Below are 20,499 nucleotides of genomic sequence, written 5' to 3'. Positions count from 1 at the left end.
GTGAAATAAGCTAGACACTGGACGTGCTTTCGTGTTCTTTCTCATATGTGGAGGCTAAGGAAGGAGAGCCTCTGTGTATACACACATGCACACACTTGATTTGCAACGGAATGGGAAAACTGCTGAGGGTTGTGGGTTATGGTAGATGAAACGTGGAGGGACATGATCAATGTATGATATGTGTGTGAAGATCCCATTGATTTGTATAATTAGTGTTCAAAACAACAATAAAAGTGATAGTGCATTAAAACTATGTATTACGTTGTTTAAAAAACTCTTTTTGTAGAAGAACATATAATGATGAAAACATGCCCCCATCAAAAATGTTTAGGGGAATAAAAAAGCAGAAACAGTAGTTTCAGGTTCACGGAAACACATAATGTTTTCAGTATTTTGGTTGAACTGGCCAGGAGTTGAGGCACATTACATTCAGTACAACACTCTTTTAATACAGGGAGGTTTTTCTCCCAAGCTTCACAAATCATGCTCATTTTCTTTTCATCTCAAAAGCAGGTAGAGATTTGGGAGGCAGATTTAGCTCTCACCATTTTAATCCCAATCCCTGGCTTTATAAAGGTCCAGATTGATCAAACACAGGTGTGTTAAGTCTATTGCTCAAGGCTGCGGGTTGTGGGATATAGAAACCACAGCTTTGTCTCCCTGAGTCAGAAACAGAGCTCGTGGATGTCTTTGAGAGAGAGTCAAGACAGCAACCAACCCTTCCTTTCCCTATGTCCCAAGGGGGAATCTTTCAAAAATACATCACTCTGGATACTCAACTGAAGGTGCTTCCGCACAAAAATCTTTTCCTTCTAATTCTAGGGGCTGCACTTGAGTCTGATGAAATCGAAGGTTCCGGGTCTTAGAAAAGTCTGAGGAAACATCTCAGTTGCTAGATTCAGAAGATGAATCCCCAACCCTAGAAGACTGATGTGTGTCTTAGCACCGATTCTCAGCACAGCCTCAGGGACACTGGTTTATCCCAACCTCACCAATTCTCATTCCAGAGGAAACATGAGCAATTAGACGGTTCTATGGTAAGATCATCTACGTGATGTGCCCTTGCTCCCCACCCCTACATACTATGGCTAAATGTGTTTCTCTAGCATTCGCACTGGAATCTAATTCCCACTGTGAGGTACTATTGTTGGAACCTTTGGGAATGATTAGATTGTAAAACTCCATCTTCCCAAATAGGGTTAATAAAACCAGAATAAGAGAAGGTGACAGCAGCCCCTCTAACCTTCTGCCACAGGAAGATGGAGCAAGAAGGTACCATCTTTGAGTCAGAGAAAACATACCCTTCCCAGATGTAACCTACCCCAACCTACAGAACAATGAGGAAAATGTGTCTGTTACTCGTAAATTTCTTCGTCTAAGATATTTTGTTCTAGCATCCCAAATGGATGGAGATACTGCCAAGGCTTACCCCTTGAACTTGGGAGGCATCTGTAGCAAGCCTGGTTGTCAGCACTCCAGGGCTATTTCTCAGATCATCAAACCAGCCAATGTCTTGTCCTAACATTGCCTGGAAACCAAATTTCCGCAGCCTCTTTGTCAGGAGCTCCCCAGATTTGGCAAAAGTGTAACTCTAAAACATAAGAAAGGAGCCTTTGGTGAGGTTTTTCACATGAAAATAGGGGGAAATAGGCAAATCACTTAACAAAAGGTAAAATTACCTGCAGAAACTGTGTGACAATGGATACACAGCCCAGGATGACAAAAAATAAGCACATGTTGTAAATCTCTGACTTTTGTTCTTCTTTATCAGGCAGTGAAAAAGTCTTTGGAAGAATATAAGCAGGGGATAAAGTTTGTTATTATAAACAATAACAAAATAAATACATTTTAATATGTTCAATTAAACTTTCACATTTGTTCAGGCCCATAGGATGTCCAGTAAAAGTGAACCTCAATACCAATAAAAAGATCAATATAGAGATCATGACATGACAGTACAGAGCATCAGCTATTCTGAATGTACTAAATCAGCCGAGGATGCTGGTGATAGAGGAAGGCAAGGGGTAGATGGGAAATCTCTGGAACTTCCTCTTAATTTTGCTGTAAAACTAACATTGCCTATAGAAAATGTTTATTTCCCCCCAATGGCTTCACTTTAAACACACTAGTTTTTAAAACCAAAGGTAGTGATGGACGTTAAGATGAATTTTCTAATCTTCTATGTGGCAGGGTTCCTGGAAAACCAATGGCAACAATTACAGACATGCACCTGCCCACCTACACCCACCCACAAACAAATACACCCACATGGGGTTAATTTAAACTGTGGTGTTAGCTTTTTTTTTTTATGACATAAATGAAAAAAAAAAGATGGTAAAAAAAAAAACAACCCACAATCCAGTTATCCTTTAAGAAATAAGGGAGAAAAAGACAAAAGAAGGGAGAGAGGGAGGAAAAGAAGGAAGGGGAGACAGAAAGACATTATTGAGAATTTAAGAATGTCTATCTGCAGAAAAACATGGTCTTTATTTCAACTCTTACTTTGCTCAAATAATGGACACAATAACAATGATTTTTAAGGCTCAGCTAACCTATATTTTACTACATGTATGTATAGTATACTACATGTATAATTGTATACATAAAAAACTAGCTTATAAGCATAAAATGCGATATGTATATATTCATTTTTTAAGCAACCAGCTATTGCCCAACTGACTCTCCTCAGCCTGGGAAAAGGAAACTGCACCTGAGCCTGTAGGTGCTGTGGTGTGGAGGTATACCAACACTGAGACATGTCTAGACATGCCTAGGCCTTACTGTCTAGCATGACCACAGCCATTTTGTTTTTAAGTCTTTCTTTTGGTCATAAGGTGAAATTAAATTCAAGTTCCCCCTGCCAGAGAACCTGAATAGCCTTTTATTTACAATCCAATGTTTACTGAATGTTCTGCTTGAACTAATGATTATATACTCTACATAAACAAAACCACAATACCCTGCTGTGTCCATTCCTCCTGGGACAATGGGGAACTGGAAAGTCTCCAAGCCCCCTACCCCGTATGCTAACCAATAAGCTTAAAATGCTTTGCTTAGCTAGTCAAAATGATGTCACGGGGGCTACCACTTGCTTCCTATACCTGGTTACATGGTTGTTACTTGGTTCTGGTTTTCTCATAAAAAGCCTGCCCTAGAAACAGACTGGTGTCATCACAGTTTGGCTCTGGAGTCCACTCTGTATCCCTAACCAGTCAGTCTTTGTTCAGCATTCAATAAACTTTCATCATTCTGAAGCTGGTGTCAGAGTGGCCAGTGGTGGGGGTGGGCCGTGCTATACTTGAACCCCAACAGCTGCGCTACAGGAAACAGGAACTCTTCTCACCTCAAAAGCCATGAAAATTGTGGCTAAAGTCTTTAAGGTCCATTTTCACTAGTAAATGATACTCTTAAATATGTGATGAATTCACTGACAGTTGCCTACGTGCCTAGCTGAGAAAGAACCCAACCGGTTGCAATAAAGAAACACAATAAAGAGAGTGTCTTCTGATGGCAGAGCTCTTCAGGGAACGGGATCTTAGTCACAACAAAACTTTTACAATTCAGACTAAATAAAATAACTAGGAGAACTCAGGAAAAGTACGGATTGAAGAAATGAGATTTATAGTAGGTTCTTATTTATTCTCTCTTTATCTCTGTCTCTGTCTGTGTGTCTACCTGTCTGACTGGTCTGACTCGTGTGTGTGTGTGTCCCTCTTCCTTTCTCTCTCCGGGCTCTCTCTCTGACCTGGAATTAGCCATTTTGCCAGTGGTCCCAAATGAGGATCCCCTGGTCTCTATGCTGTTGGTATCTGCTGAATACCAACTGTGTGCCGAATACATCTCCTCAAAAACATGTACTATATTGCATTAGTAAACATTTTCTGTGAAACAACATAATGTTTCTTTTCTGGTTTTTTGTTTGTTTGTTTGTTTGTTTTTGGATGTCTGGTCTCTGATTCAAGCGATACACAGAAACAGAAAGTACAGGTTTCAGGACATACATTGTTTTCATGAATTTAATACTAGATGTCAAAAATACATGTATTGAATAAAGGGAACAAAACCATCTCCCTGTCTTTATAAGTTTAACAAATTTTCATTTTATTTTGTATCGTCACACATTTTATTTTATTTTATAATGCTTTGGCAGTCATGGTTCAGATCAGGTAATTATTTCTGCCTGATTTTTGTGTGCTCAAAAAATTTTTTGTTGTTGCTTTTTTGTTTTTCTGGTCTTACAGAGCAGCTTAGAGCAACTGTAATGGCATTTTTTTTGAACTATATTATAATAAAATGAGAATAGATTAAAAAATAAAACTGAAAAAAAAATCTGTCCACAATTGAACAAAAACTGAAAAACAGAAAAAGAGGGAGAGAGAAAAAGAGAGTTTCTACCGTAATGAGATTTTACTATTTCTAGAACAGTTTCTATAGCCTTTACACTTTCTAGAAAATGGGCTCTAAAACACCGCAATAATTCTTGCCAGACTTGTGCAACTAACCAGCTCACAGGAATTTACAATTCAAGATATTAAACAGACAAACAAACAAATAAAAAAAAAAACCCAAACATTCTTGAAACATCAAGCTGTTTTGCAACCGTGAGCAGTCCCCACAAAGGCCACCCACACACTGTACGTATGGATTGCAGATGAATCTGCTTAATTCGTACAGGAACGAAGGACACGAACATTAAGACATTTGCCTGTTTCCACTCATCTAGGCTTCCTTCATGAATAAGGAAGTTCCCAGTTTCCAGCTTCAGGTACAGTGGTGTGCCCTTTGGGTGTGCCCTTTGGCTTATGGCATTATCTACGTAGTCCAGACAGAGTAGCTGGCTAATATTAAAATCCACATGACTGTGTAGTTCAAGATGAACTTTAATTGACCCATAGTCTTTTTGCCACAAAATCCTGTTCCATGAGTTCTTTCTACATTCTTAGTTCTGAATTACAGCCCAAAGGGCTACCCATCCCTACAACCTTTTGCTTATAGATGGGCTGTGATTCAGAAACACATATTTCTATTTTTGCCATGGTAAAATTTGTTTAAGGAGAAAAGCAGTCATTAAATTCTTGCTGCGTGTCAGGTATCAAACGTGTGGTTTAACCAATATTAAACCTTAATCTTAGATCTTAAATTAAGATTTCCTTAAAATTAGGATTCTCACAGCAACCCAGGAAGGAGGTAGGGCTTATGTTTTATATTAATGAAATATACACAGATAACACAGAGACTTAAGACCATTCCAGGGCCGACTGGTTGTTGGGTCTGTGCTTTTCCAACATGCCACACCTGACTGACACCAGCCTGAACGCTTGGCACATCTTCCATTCTGAACAGACCCAGGGAAAGTGAAACAAATATGTTATATTATTGCTGTGTGTGGACGCTTAGGTAGATTAGTAACCAAGCTTCTATTTGTGCACAATCATTTAATGGGTGCAAGTCTCTGTGTGATCTATTATGCCACACATTAATGCAATATCCTGTAAGCATATCAGGATAAAGACAAGCGAAGTGGCGCACTATAATCCTAGCACTCGGGGAGGCAAAGGCAAGAGGATCTCTGTGAGTTCAAGGCCAGCCAGCTCTACAAAGTGAGTGCAGGACAGCCAAGGCTACACAGAAAAACCCTGTCTCTAAAACCAAAACAACAACAAATCCACAAAAAAAAGAACAACAACCCCCCCCCCCAAAAAAACCCAAAACCAAACCAGGGCAATTAAAAACAGATTCATGACACCCTGTTAGATGAACACATCCTGAGTGTAATGGAGAGTGTGTGAGAATTATGCTAAGACAGATAGGAATAATCTTCCTTAACCAGAGGAGAGACTGTGATTTGTTCAGCCTCATTCTCTTAGTGAGTATAACCCTCTGAGAGCATTAACAAGAAGCCAGCATTGGGTTCCAGCAACTACATCCTGCTTTTCTAGTTATAGAACCTTTAATCAAAAGTTTGATGGCCCCATCTCACTCCATCCCAGAGCTTCCAGTGATAAATGGAAGCGACAGAGTTGAGAGAATGACGTCTTTATCGCTGACAGAGGGGCAGCTCAAGGAGGGCTTCTTGCCGAATCAACACTTCTCCTGATTTGGTTAATTCACAGTCACTACGGCTAGAGCAGGCCTTCAAGGTCATCTTTGTCAAGGTCATCTTTCATCAATTTTTATAGTTGATAAAACTGAGTCCCGGAGAAGTGGGACTATATGATTCCAGGATGCAAAGGACTTGGCCAGTAAGTGGCAGAGCTAGTTTTAGGGAAAAGGCCTCTTGGAACACAAGAAACTTTCTAGAGTAGCTAACCTAGTCGAGGAAAACGGAATCTTCTTGGTTCCACTTTTGTTAAGGTATAAGCAGATAAGCAGGCGTAAACATACCACCGTCAGCATGTGCTCAAAGGACTCCACTTCCTGCTGCAGAGACGCTTGTATAGTCATGCTCACTGCAGCTTTATTTTCGACAGCTAGGAAATGAAACCGGCCTAGATGTCCACGAACTGATGCCCGGATAATGAAAAAAATGCTTCACGTCCACAAGGGAATTTTATTCACCTACGTCACCTCTCCCTACCTCTACACACAGAAAGCTCAGAGCACGTCATGTGGTGGTGGGGGGATAGAGAGAACGCAAGAGCTGGAGGATCGAGGGAAGCGCTGTGACACGCTGTGTGCGGAAGGAACATGGCCGTTGCAATCACAGGCTCACAGCAGCTGTGTTGACCTAAACCAGTCATGAATCTCACTTCTCATTGCTGAACTGTTGGCACCTAATGGCTGTGGGGGAAAGGAGAGTCGTTTTTCTTAGTGTTACAGTTTCCAGTAAACAGCCCCCCCCAATCCTCCTCACACAGCAACCCTAATTAAATTCAGTGGGGGCATTTAACAAAACATGAAAGAAAACCGGGTCTTGTTGTAAAGGAGTCCAAAGGGCATGGGAGGAGGCTGAAGGAGGGTAATGGAGAGGACATGACCACGCTGAATGTTGTGTGAGTGAGACTGTCAAAGAATAAATACTTTTAGAAAGAGAAAATCAGGAAAGAAGGCAAAATTCTGGGTTTCTGTTAAATAAGCCAACATCTCACTGTCGGTATCCATGACATCCAAGATCAGGTGAGGCCTGATCTCGTCCTCTATCCCAGACCAACACCAGCACAGTGGCCAGTGAACAAGCCGTTGATAAATATTTGTTGAATGGTCAGTGTTTTTTATTTTTCTTTCTGTTTAACGATCACTTTTCTCACTTCCTGGGAACTTCATAGGGAAAGTACCCTAACTGTGATGCTGTGGTATCGAGTCCCTAACAGAAAGTCTCAGGGCCATCAATATTGCATGCTCCTTAGATAAATAAAAGAACATGTGTTTATGTTTGTAAACTGTACCTACTAGGAAATGAAGAAGTTCACATTCGCTATTTTAAAAGTTTTTCAACACGAAAGGTTGTGGCACCATGTAATAAACTCAGTTAACTGAAAGCTATGTTTCCAATTGCCTGACTTCCTGAAAGGAACATAAAGTAACAGGATTCAAAATGGCCTGAGACATTTTTACCCAGGTGATTCTACTAGCTCTGATTTTTTGGGTCTTTCTATCCAAGTCACAGCCATGGGGGCACTTTATTGTTTTGTGGTCGTAGTTTCTATCAGAGAGAGATATAGAGAAAGGAACAAAAAGGAGAGTTTTTCAAAGTATTGCTCTGACAATGTGATATGCTGGCAATGTCCTTATGGGTGTGGTTTGCCTTTTTTGTTGAACTCATTCCATGTGTGTGGGGGGGGAGGGGAGGAATAGCAAAACTCCGAGGAAGTGAAAAAAGTAAAATAAGTTTATTCTTTCATCTAGCTGCATTTTCACGGCTTTGTCCCCACCCTCCCAGTTCTTCCCACATCCCTATTTTAACGCAGTCAGTAGTAGAGCAGAGTACAGGATACACTGTCACCTCTTTAAATCAAGCTCTGTACCCCAGTGATCCGGCATTAGAAATCACCCTGAAATCCTTTTGTATTATTACTCAACAAACAAGCTTTCGATACAGGAAATTGGCCCTTTTGCAACGTCCATCTGTAGCTGTGTTTTTGTTTGTTTGTTTTCATAGTGTAATGACTGTGAGCTCTTGCCAGCCCAAATGAAGAGTGTTCAACCTCACCTTCTCATTTTCTGTGTGGTGTAGAGTCTATGGATATTTTTATTCTTTAGGGCTGGAGATGGGGTGATGGGGCTTGGCAAAAGAGCTAGCAAAAAAAAAAAAAAGCTGAGTGTGTTAAAGCAAAAAGGTATTAGGTCAGATACAGCACTAGCTAGTGGTTTAAAAACAAAACCACCAGAAGGCATGAGCAGAATAAAGTTCGTCCATTTTTTTTTTTTTTTTTTTTTTGCTTACCCCGAGGATCTGACTGAATAAAAAGCTGTAGATGGGTGTGATAGCCCCGTTGACAGCTGCACTCAGAGCTCCTACCAGCATGTAGTGCCATTCTGGGAGGTTAAATTTCAGAATCCTTCTAACCGGGGCAGGTTCAACCTCTTCCACAAGCAGGTCCTTGTCCTTAGGGAAAGAGAGGGTGACATCAGTTACTCACACACAGGCCTATCCTTTGTTGTGCGCAGGGTCAAGGATCACAGATGGGCTGGTCATGGTGAGGTGGGGAGATGTGGAGACTCGGTTGGCTAGGGCGGGGCTGCTCACTAACGGGGTTGATCGTGTGCCTCACAGTACATGAACTAACTCTCCAGCCATGAGAATTGTGTCTTCTCCTTGAAAATAATTCCTCGTTTTAAAAACAACTTCACTAAGTGTATTTATACATTAAAAACTTGTGGAAGTTTTGAGGTATACTTTATATATATATATCAAGCAAAGGTTCTCTAAGCTAGAAATTGGCCGGAGCTCTGGGACAGGCTGGTGTAACTTAGGTGAGACATATTTAATTCACAGTAATCACACACTTGTGTTAATAAGGTTTTCCTTAATGAGTGCTCACCAGCCAGCAACACTAGATCTGGTTTCTAAATTGCACGTCCCCCCCCCCCCACAGAGAACGAAAATTAATCAGGATTTCCACATTTTGATCTTTTTAGTTGGTATTAAAATATCACAGCTTGTAACGTTTTCATCCCCTGGAGGGTAAGTATTACATATAAAATCTTGTTGCTTTATTTTTCATCTTTTTGCCTGTTCATTCAATGATTTGTTAGACTTAATACTCACTCTGAGAAAAAAATTCTAGGTGTCTTATACAGATTTGTATTGATTTTTTTCTATTAAAACATACTAAAAATATGTATACAAAATTGACTACAAAATGATTAATGGATGTGTTAATTTATCTTTCAGATAGCTAAATATCAGGAACAGAAAATAGCACAAGACTTCAAAAACTTTCCCTTCTCTTACAAAGTCAAGGATCACATTACTAGTTCAACTTCAATGAAAGGCTGGAGTGATAGCCCTTTCAGGAAAGTTGCCGCTGGAGATGGCCATGAATTTTGTCATCATGTGCCTTCTGAGTTCTCTCTTGGCTGCCTTCAACACTTGCACTTCACGGCTGCTGCTCACTCACGCAGCAAATCCTCCTGCTCAGTCGTTCCTTTCAGCCCACTAACTCAGGCTGCCAATGCCTCAGAGAAGCGTGCTCAGGAAGGGACCAGAGTAGCAGGCAGAGGAAGAATAGAGTTCTTGGGCGAGCCCTGTCTGGCTGCCTGCAGAATGTATGGGCCAAGCATGTCAGCTCCCTGGGCCTCCGCTATTTCATTAAAATGAAGGAGTTGGAGCTATCCTATTTCTGCACAATAGACAATAACGACCTTTGTTCAGATTGTTGGGGTGTTTGTTTGTTGAGGATATTTGTCTATCAAAAAAACCTTAGAAGACAGAGATATTTTCTTTATGCCAAGCATTCAACCCATTTGCCCACTAGAGAGAAGAGAGGCCCTCACAGCCGAGTCCTCTTCTATAACATTGTTTTCTTCAAGGTGGCGTAATCACCTCTTCACACCTCCTGGTGGGAACTGGGAATTGAGCTGGAGAACCAGTGCGACAATACCAAGCTGTGCGTACTGCCAGTGCCCTGAGGAGCTCGGTATTTATCTCTGACTCAGGTGGATTCTGTCCACACCCTCGGGATTTCGTGACTTTCAATATGGCAAAATTGACCTTTGTAGGTCTTGATCATCCAGATCTGGACACTCACAGACTCATAAATGTCATGCTAACATTCTCCAAATTCTGTCTGTTCCCCAACCACACCGTTACCCCATATGGTGGTCACGTCATTCCTAGTCTAACAAGACAGAACCTTTCCTGGTTTTCTTGTGGCAAAGTGTCTCTAACCTTACGCCTGTCCTCAGACAATGGATTATTTTATTAAATTTTATTTGATCTCTCTAAATGAAAAACAAAGGAATTATATGTATCTGTGTGTGTATAGTGTAACTACAGTTATTCCAGAAAAAAATATGTATACATACACACACACACATACATATGTATATATGGTTCTGTACTTGAGAGATTTTCCTAGTTTTTTTTTTTTTTTTTTTTTAACTTTGATCTGCTGTGTGGGCCAGGGGAAGATCAAACTTCCTACTGGAATTTTGTATCTTTCTTTTTATACTTTCTTACACCTGTTTCTTTAGTCTAACAATAGGCGTCTCCTGCCTGGATACTAACTTTAATATTTAATGACAAAATAGTACATATGATTAAAAAAAAAAATCCAAGATTTTCCTGATGAGCTGACACGGATAGCCATTTTCCTGAGCCCTGCCTCTCCTATCTCTAATATTGGATTAAATCTGCAAGTCAGCTGTGATGAAGCGACACGATTCTAACCTATCATACCCTAACTTCCTCCTCTCTCTTTTAGGTAAGAGACTGAAATTTCTACTCTGTAGATGGTCCTTAATCCTAAACTTAACCCGATCAGGATATGTACCATCTCATCCTATTTACGGGAGCTAAAAGATACAGGTCGAAGGAGAAACAGCTTAGCTCTCTCACTAGCCCACCCCTTGGAAGGGGTCAAGCCTCAGCCCATCCAGGTGCTCTGTAAATACTCGGAGAGACCACAAGGTGGCAGTAATTGCTTTGTGGAAATAGACTCCGTATAAAGGCAACAGAGTCCAGGCACGGTGGTGCACACCTTTAATCCCAGCACTCACAGAGGCAGAGGCAGGTGGATCTCTGTGAGTTCAAGGCCAGCCTGCTCTACAAAGCGAATCCAGGGCAGCCAAGGTTACACAGAGAAACCCTGCCTCAAAAAACCAACAACAGACCGTTTCCCAAACCACAGAAGATGAGACCGGCCATCTCCATTAGAACGAAAAAGACCAAGACTTCAGCTTTTGAACTACTAAAAGCAAGCCAGGCCTTCTCATACAGTGCTACTTAGGATTAAAACGTCTACTAGTAAAAAAAGAAAGAAATGGAAATTCCATCAGCTGGTAGAGTTACTGTACGCACAGGAAGTAACAGGGAATAGCAGATCATTTCCTTTTGGAGCTTGAACAACATAATATCAATTTCTTAACACCTTTTTCCTTATTCTTTATTTTCCTTCTCCTTTTCTAGAGAAAATATAAAATGCTGTTTTGTTTTGTTTTTTAATTTGTACTGGACAACATCTAAGCGATTTCAATTGTTTTATTCCTAGTGCCCTGAACAGAAATGAAATGGTTAATTCTGACACCAAAAGAGGAGATGCATCTTTAATGGCAAGAGGCAGTAAGAAACCATCCTTTAAAATGTGTGTTCCCTCATTCTGACTCATCCTGAGGAAGAATGTTCTAAGGTATTTATTGAAATGAAGTCATTCAACGTTGAGCGCTCTATTCTGTGTTGAGAGTCTTAATAACCCATCTTTCGCAAGGTCTTAAAGGATATCATCCATGGATTAATCCTGAATTTCTCCTTTGTGAGCCAGTCTTTGTAATAATGTCTTACTGAATTGACAAGTTGGAATTTTACTGAAGACATTTTGAAAGTGCATCATGCATAATGGATGTACTCGTAATTAAAATAGTTCTTGGCTTATCTGATTTGATACGAAGAAGAGTTTGGGCTTCATTTTAATCGCAGAACCTCAGTTTTTCATTCCAGTTAAAACAAACAAACAAAACCCTCTTGATGTCCTACTTGATACAAGGCCCTGGGAAAGCACAGAGGGGATGGGTCAGGAGTCCAAGAAGCCTAAAATGTAGCAAGAGAAAAGAGCATGGATTCAAAACTTAAGAGTTCCCTGAATGAGTTCTCACAGGGCATGTAGGAGATCAAAAGTGAGCACCAAAAGGCTGGGAGAGACTTGGGGTTTGACACATGGTCCCTTATAAAACAGATAATGTCCACAAGAGCAGAACAGCCACACTCTCACGAGCGTACCTTTGTACTTGAAAACTTGCGACAATTTGTGTGAGGTCTAGCCTTATCAAATATGTTCATCAACTAAGAGGAAATTTTAAATTTTGAGGAAAAAAAAAGAATTTGGGTACGCTGTAACACTTTAAAAAGTTACCTCTATTCAAACAAATAATTGCTATGCATGTTTAAGAAACATAATTCCTATATTAATTATAATTATTCATCTGAAAATTGATAGCTGTCACTTAACAGTTCATTTCAATTTAATATATGTTCTTCAAAGTAATTAACTTTGAATTACTTTGAATTCAAAGAATTCAAAGATTACTTTGAACACAAAGAATCTGTGTTCTTTGCAGGGGGTGGAGGGAGCAGAAAACACGGAGTTTCCACTAGGTCCTAATGTTCTGACTCAGTAAGCCACTACTATACAAGGAAAAAACATATATACCTAAAGATAAACAAGGCACCTGGGGAAGATTTCTCCCGTGCCCCAACCCCCACCCCAGAGCAACAGGTGTCTGACCTTGCTGTCTTCGTAAGTGGATTTGTGATCAGCAATGGCCAGTGAAGGTTCGTGTGCCACAAGGGAAATCTGAGACTTGGAGCGCTGCCGGATGGAAGCTCTGGAAAAAACAAAACAAAACAAAACAGCAAGGTAGGACAGGCTGTAGATGGCAAGCAGGTGGCCATGGACTCAGCTGGTGTCCCAGGTTACATCACATATCAAATCAACAGAAATGTTCAGTGGGTCACATGACAGTCAGGGCAGGGAGGAGCTTCCAGTTGGGTTTGAAGAAGTTTGCCTTGGGTCAGAATAAATTGGGTAGATTTCTCTTGAGCCCAAGCTCTCTCAGGGCTGTATCCAGATTCAGTGTGTAACCTGGGACGGAGAGAGTGAAGGGAGCAAAGTTTCCCATTGACCCTGTTAAAAACAGCCAGGACTCATATGGTTCTGCCAGCTGTTACCATGGCAAAGGTGATGATGTAGCACTTGTGTTTCCTTCTGGTTTAGGACACAGTTTCTAGGCTCTTTTCCTGTCTCTGTCTCTATGTCTCTCTGTGTTTCTATCTCTCTCCTGTTTTCACCCTCTTCTTTCCTTCTCCCCTTTAGGGTGATGTCACCTGGATACTAGTAAAACAACAGAAAGAAAAAAGTAGGCTCCCTAGTAAGGCTATCTGAAGGTTTTGTGTATGGCGAACCACGCTAAGGAGCTTCCAAATAAGGTTTGATGAAACTTATCTCCAAATTATATACTGCACACAAGGAATCAACGATGTTATTGAAATATGCTTTAGCTTAATGTAGTTGTTCATTTGCCTGTAGTTTATTAGGTTCCTACAGAATATAAAAAATCCAATGTTAGGTGTTACTGGGAACGTAACAACTAGCCAAATCATAGACATCTTTCTCAAGGAGTTTAAATCCTACAGGAGAATAATTCCTGTAATTAAGCTACTGTGAGGAAAAGTCTGTTGGGGCAGGAATGCTGAAGAGTTAAAGCTGTGCTTTGAAGACTTATTTTGAAGTAGTACAGCGTAAGCAGAGAGAGATGGTGGAGGTGAGGGGACCGTGCCAATTGTCCTAACTCTATACAGAATGATTTTCATGTCCCCCATTATTTGCAAGTAGGGAAATTTAGACTAAAACAAATGCCAAATGGTGCCTGTAACCACCCAGAAACCAGAATCCTGGCTTCCCAAGAAACCAGGCACATGTCAATCTTTATGCTAATCTCTTCCCACCCTGTGTGACTGACCTTTTAGTCACCCATGGTCAGCTCTATGCATTTACCAGAAGGCACCTCTCTCCCTTAATCTCGGACATTCAAACCCTTGGCTTACCTCATTATGATCAAAACCACAAAACCACTCCTGAAACCTGATTCCCCGTCCCCAGCCCAACCTCTAGGGTATTGAATGCATTCCCGCTCAGCACAGTATGTAGAAGATGCACAGAGAGTTATTTCTTTGGGTTAGGTAACTAATGCTGGGACATCTTCAGACTATGAAGAATAGGCTGTGTCCCCTGGAGATCACAGGGTGATCGCAGGGTACCATAGGGTGTATGTTATGAGTGAGACTCAAAGTCATCGGTCTATGGCACCAAGGTAGCCATGTACGAGAAAGGAAAGAATGTCTATATTTAACTGAGTGCTCTACACCCAGTTCTAGAGTAGGGAGCCCTCTCTGTGAGTCCCTCCCATCACGTTTCTACTACCTTCATCTTGTACTCCTTCTTATTATTATTATTAATTTAAAAACCTGCATATTTGTTTTGCTTTCCAGCTCTGTTTGTGCCTTAAACACTTTCACAGCAATTTTTTTGCTCCTCTATTAAAAGCCCGCTTGATCCTGTCATGGACACACTTGGCACAGGAAGAATCGCCGTAGGCTCTGCTGACTGTACATCTTTGTTTTAGACACTCTCCAGGAGGGCCTTCGATGGTTTGTCAAAGACTGGACCATTCTGAGTGCCTCTAAGCACCATCCCCGGAAGAGCGATCTTGTGCTTCTTAAATCTCTCTCCTGTTTCTCAAGCTCTTCCACCTCTCTAGTGTATTCTGGTATAAGCCCATGAGCAATAAGTGTGCTGGGCAAGGGCCCTGCCTCCTTGCCGGCTCTCAGTCTGGTTTATCGTAGACACTATGGTAAGGCTCCATCACACGGCGTTTCGGAACTTACACAACATTCTTTAAGAAATCCTCACTTGGTCAAAAGTTGTGCACCACTTTCCACTGTAAAGGAAAACAGCTAATTTGGGAGAATAAATGTTCTTTCTCTCTCCCAACATTATTATTTAGAAAATTATTTTCTTGTTTCCAATTAAGTTGTTTTTGAGCCTGAAATACATTGTTGAGGAAAGGCTCAGCTATTATGAAGACTATAGCCCAAGAAACAAGATACAAATTAACATTTCAGTTAGTCATCTTCGAGAAGAAAAATCTTGTCAGACCATACAATGAGATATTTTTAACAGAACTTCTTATTCAAAGTTATAACTCTTTCTCTGCAGGAGGTTAATAGCTATTTTTTGCGTATAGCTTGTCTTTCTAGATTTTTTTTCAGTCCTAGTTATTAAAATGTAGAATTTGTGGGAAATGTAGCCCAATAAGAGACACTTATGTGAAAATGGTGATTTGTTTCTCATCATAGACTACTTAGAGCAGACAGAATTTTGTTCTTAAGAATAAATAAAACATTGACTTTGTTATAGACATGACCACGTACATTATTTTAAACCAATGACAGAGAGGTTCCCTCTCATTGTTTGTGCTCAGGAAATTAGTTGCTATCTTCAAGGTCTGATTTACATATACTGATCATGATTAAACATGCTGCCGTGATAAAGCATGTGACACCTGTCTATAAAAATTGGCCTGACAATTCTGATAATTTCTATGTCTTCTGCTCCATGGAGTAATTCAAAGCTATTGCTTTCTTTCTTTTCCAGCTCAATAAAGCTAACACTTTTTAAATGTTTTTCTTTTTTTTCCAGTAGATTTTTTTATAAAGAGAGAAAAATATAATCACATCTGAGAATTAAGATCCCTAAAGATAAGAACATTAGTATTAAAAAAATCTATATATATTTGAAATAAGTACAAATACTTTTTAGTAAATTATTCTTTGAAAATTAACAATAATAAAATCGTTTTGACTCACGAAGTTGTTATCAGACTGTTCCATTTTAAGCAACTTTAACTCCTTTTCAGGAAACAAGTAGCCATTTTGAATGAGCAAGTCTTTGAGTCTGCTTTGATGGCAGTGTTGCATTTAATGTCTTGGTAAGGCCAATAGTAGAGAAATGTATCAACCACAACTTATTACTAGTTTTCTTACTGAAGAAGAAAAGGTCTTAATATTTTCATGAACACAGACAAATATTTCTGGACAGAATTCTTAATACAAAGCTTTTAACACCAGAAAAATCTTTAGGAAAATTCTTTTTTTTAAGATTTATTTATCATTTATACAGTATTCTGACTGCATGTGTGCCTGCAGGGCAGAAGAGGACATGATATCTCATCATAGATAGTTATGAACCACCATGTGGTTGCTGGGAATTGAACTCAGGACCTTGGGAAGAACAGCCAGTGCTCTTAACCTTCTGAGCCATCTCTCCAACCCCCAGGAAAATTCTTAAACCAACATAAAAGATGATCATTTACAATCTCACTAACAACACACTCCAAAATATGTTTTGAAAGTGAATAGCTATAGATATCAATACATCTATAATTATAGATATAAAAACAGAAAAATAAATATTTCATTTGGGGACATCTCTACAAGAGGCACTTTATTCCACCCAGTTAAGAAACTATTTGAGTCTAAATGCATTCCTGTGGGAGCAGAAGTGTTAGTAATTCAATTGCCTCTCAATAAGGATAAAGGACAGAGCTAAAGATGACCTTCATATAAGAGTGTTTCAAACAATAATTAAGTTTGGGGGAGAAAGAGTAGGTGCCTGGCAGCTTGTTTGTTTTGTTTACTTGTAATTGTTTGTGATTTCTCCTGAGATAGGGTCTCATGTTGTAGTCCAAGCTAGCCCAGGTGAACATGTAATCTCCCTTCTCAGTCTCTCAGGTATACAAACATGCACCACAGCACGGAGCTAACACACAGTTTTAAAGTCTCTGTTCTAGGGGATGGAAAGATGGCTCAGTGGGAAAGAGAAGCACTGGCTTCTCTCCCAGTTTCAATTCCCAGCACCCACATGGTGGTTCACAACCATCTGTAACTCCAGCCCCAGGGGGTCCATTTCCCACTTCTGGTCTCTGTGGGCACCAGGCACATCCACAGTGCACAGAAATACATGCAGGCAAAACACCCATGCACATCAAATTAAATTTAAAACAAACAATAAAATGAAATCTCTACTCTAAGCTCAGTAATCAGAGAGCCTTCCAGCCTGGCCCTCCTCCCAGAAGACTGAAAAGATCAAGATCAAGTTAAACACCCCGGACACACTCATATCACAAGACATGGAGTCTGCCATGGGGCTTCCTTCTTGGACCTGAGATATTGCCTAAACATCACGGGTGTAGAAGCCTCCTACACACACACACACACACACACACACACACAACAAAACTTCAAAATCGCACAGCTCATGCTTACCTTAAACTCTCTCGATAGCTCCCCCTGGTAAAAGTCCTCTTGAGTGTGCCACCTTCACTTGCGTCTTTTCCTGTTTAACACAACAGGAGCCGTTCCTTAGAGCACACGGTAAGTACAGCCTTATTTACATAGAATAATTTCCTGTTTGCCTGGGAGGTAATTACTGCATGCATTGGATACCCAAAGATCCCGTTAACTTACTGCAATAAATAAAAGTCAAAACATGTCCAACAAATTCTAACAAAACAAAAATTCGAAACACTCAGCAAGATTGACTTGTGTGAAATGTGTGGTGGCTGTTTGTTTGTTTTTTTTTCCCTTCTACAGACATAAGAATCTTTTAGTATCAATTTTAGAAAACTGATGAAAATTCACTTGGCACCAAAAAAAAAAAAAAAAAAAAGTAGATACGACCAGCAAACTTTCATAACTTGCTTGGATTTCATATTGTAAATATATGCAGTAGTTATGCCTAATGCTGTTCATGAGTCCACATGAGAGATGGTGGAGAAAGCCAAGAGTGGTTGATTAATGAGCTCGGCATAACCACCAAACTCAGATTAAGAAAAAGAAGGCATAGGGAAAACATTTAGTCCTTGTTTAACTCGCGCAACAGTAATGACAACCTGTCACATGCCTGACACAGCTAGGAAGCTTCTCCTATTTGAAAAGTGGTAGAATTTTGTGGTAGAAACCCATATAAGACCTTGGGTTTTGCTCTGTGACTTGGTCAGCTAACTTAGCCTTCTGTGCTTTATTTCTTTACCTTATCAATTGCATAATGTCTGCTGGACTTTGTGAGAATAAGCGAAACATTTTCACAAGCGTATAAATTCATCATATAAATAGCACCATATATATTAATTATTTAGTATAATATACAGGCCAAAGGGAAAAGGTACTTGCCCTTTACGCCCCGTTCTTTGTGGGCTTCCTCTCCTTGGCTTTGCAGGGTCACAAGCATGAAGTAGACACCTTTTCTTTCTAACAACTCTTCATGCGTGCCTTTTTCCACAGCTGCTCCGTGTTCAAACCCAATGATCACATCTGCAGCTCTGACTGTTGATAGGCGATGGGCAACTGAGATGATTATGTGCTCGTGCTGAATCTGTCAGGGGACATGGTGGACCTCTAAACAAGGCTGTAAGACAGAACCCATGCCAACCTTCACACCATCCCTGAGTCTACGAGGAAGTCAGGTTTGGACCCTAGGAACATCCTTCAACAGGTTGTGCATATATCAGAAAGAGCCAACAGTCTCTTGTAGCCATAAATCACATTGCAGATTGACCTGGTGGTAGCAATTAATCATTAGCTTAATAAAAGGGGGAGTAAACCACGTCACACTTCCTATGAGTTTAATTTTACATTGCATCTTTAGGGAGTAAGTCACAACTATGTTCTGTTCAACACAAAATAGATGGCAATTGACCAATATTTTACAAATTTTCAGACTGAGTATGCCGGCCTGTTAGTATCACTCCCTCCTTGAGGGGCCTGTGAAATGAACTGACTCTCCACAAACCTTATTCAGAGCTTCTTGTACCCTGGCTTCGCTCTCATTGTCTAGTGCCGAGGTAGCCATGTCCAAAAGCAGGATCTTGGAATTCCGGACGAGGGCTCGAGCAATGGCTACCCTTTGCTTCTGACCACCACTCATCTGGCTTCCTCCTTCTCCAACAAGGGTGTCAAATTGCTAGGAGTCGTGAAGAAGAAGAATTTGACAGCTTCTGATAGCGATCCAGTCTCCCTTTTAACTTTTCTTTTCTCAAGTGTGAATTTTTACAGGCCCAACTTTTACTGAAAGAAATAGCCCTCTCTGAAATGAATTAAGCAATCAATATTTGCATGTGAGATAATTGGTGCATTGAACTGTGTGAATGTTCCTTCTTAGTTCATGTTCAAATAAAAAATTTGCAACCAAAATGAAAATTGATTAGTCTTGAAAACCCAAAATAGGAGACTAAGTCACATACCACAATCTTGTCTCTGTTCTCCTGCTGAACGCAAAGCAAAACACAGTGATAAATCTGTCTTTATATTGTGAGTGAAAGATCAAACTAGTTTTTATACTTCTTGCTGTCACAGCAAGTCCTGACTGAGCATCCCACAGAACTAAATCCACACTGAAATTTAACAATGGAATATTAGAAGTCAAACTTTTGACTTTCTTAGTATCAGCCCAGAACGGTTGAGCTCTTTACCGCAGATAAAGCATGGTTGCTGATATTCTACATATATTAAGCCGAGCATGGTGGCAGAGGCAGGCAGATCTCTGAGAGTTCGAGGCTAGCTAGCCTGGTCTACAAAGCAAGTCTGTGACAGCCAAAGCTACATAGAGAAACCCTGTTTCAACACCCCCTCCAGAAAGAAAGAAAAAAAGAAAGAAAGAAAGAAGGAAGGAAGGAAGGAAGGAAGGAAGGAAGGAAGGAAGGAAGGAAGGAAGGAAGTTTAAATTCTACATGTAGTCCTTATAGAACCCCAAGCGGCAGGTACTGCTATTTGTCTTAATGGCTGAACAAGGACTGATGGCTGAACAAGGATTGATGGTTGAACGTAAAGGATTAAACTAACCTGGTGAAGCTAGAAGCTGGAGAAGTTGGTCTGATGTTGAGGCAGTATAAACGGGACTGAAGTGATTCTCTTTACCTGTCAGACTATGGCACCCTCATGACAACAGTGCTACCCAAAAAGGTGATTTAGAACGTTTGGTGGTTTGAATGAAGACGTCCTCCGTAAGCTCACAGGGAGGGCGTTGTTAGAAATGCTTTGTTGGAAAAAGTGTGGCCTTCTTTGAGGGAGTGTGTCACTGGGGGTGGGCGTTGAGGTTTCAGAAGCTCAAGCCGGGCCCAGTGGCTCTCTCTATCTTCCTCCTGCCTGCAGATTCATATGCAGAACTCTCAGCTACCTCATCAGCTCCATATGCCACCATGCTTCCTGCCCTGAACATAATGGGCTAAGCCTTTGAACTGTAAGATAGTCTCAGTGAAATGTTTTTCTTTCTTAGGAGTTGCTGTGCT

General features: G+C 40.5%; 1 protein-coding gene across 1 annotated transcript in view; it reads right to left on the bottom strand.

The window, feature by feature from the left end:
• Abcb11 (ATP binding cassette subfamily B member 11) overlaps nucleotides 1–20,499 on the bottom strand; it is an 82,751-nt gene that overhangs the window by 18,986 nt on the left and 43,266 nt on the right. The window contains exons 15-21 of the mRNA XM_021635600.2: nucleotides 19,005–19,175; nucleotides 18,386–18,587; nucleotides 17,480–17,549; nucleotides 12,882–12,981; nucleotides 8,384–8,545; nucleotides 1,680–1,784; nucleotides 1,430–1,591 (exon numbers count right to left, since the gene is read on the bottom strand). Coding sequence (XP_021491275.1) covers nucleotides 1,430–1,591; nucleotides 1,680–1,784; nucleotides 8,384–8,545; nucleotides 12,882–12,981; nucleotides 17,480–17,549; nucleotides 18,386–18,587; nucleotides 19,005–19,175 — 972 coding nt within the window. The remainder of the gene's footprint in view (nucleotides 1–1,429; nucleotides 1,592–1,679; nucleotides 1,785–8,383; nucleotides 8,546–12,881; nucleotides 12,982–17,479; nucleotides 17,550–18,385; nucleotides 18,588–19,004; nucleotides 19,176–20,499) is intronic.

This window comes from Meriones unguiculatus, chromosome 8 (genome assembly GCF_030254825.1).
Source record: "Meriones unguiculatus strain TT.TT164.6M chromosome 8, Bangor_MerUng_6.1, whole genome shotgun sequence".
In the NCBI taxonomy this organism is placed as follows: Eukaryota; Metazoa; Chordata; class Mammalia; order Rodentia; family Muridae; genus Meriones; species Meriones unguiculatus.
This window is presented reverse-complemented; position numbering and strand designations above follow the sequence as displayed.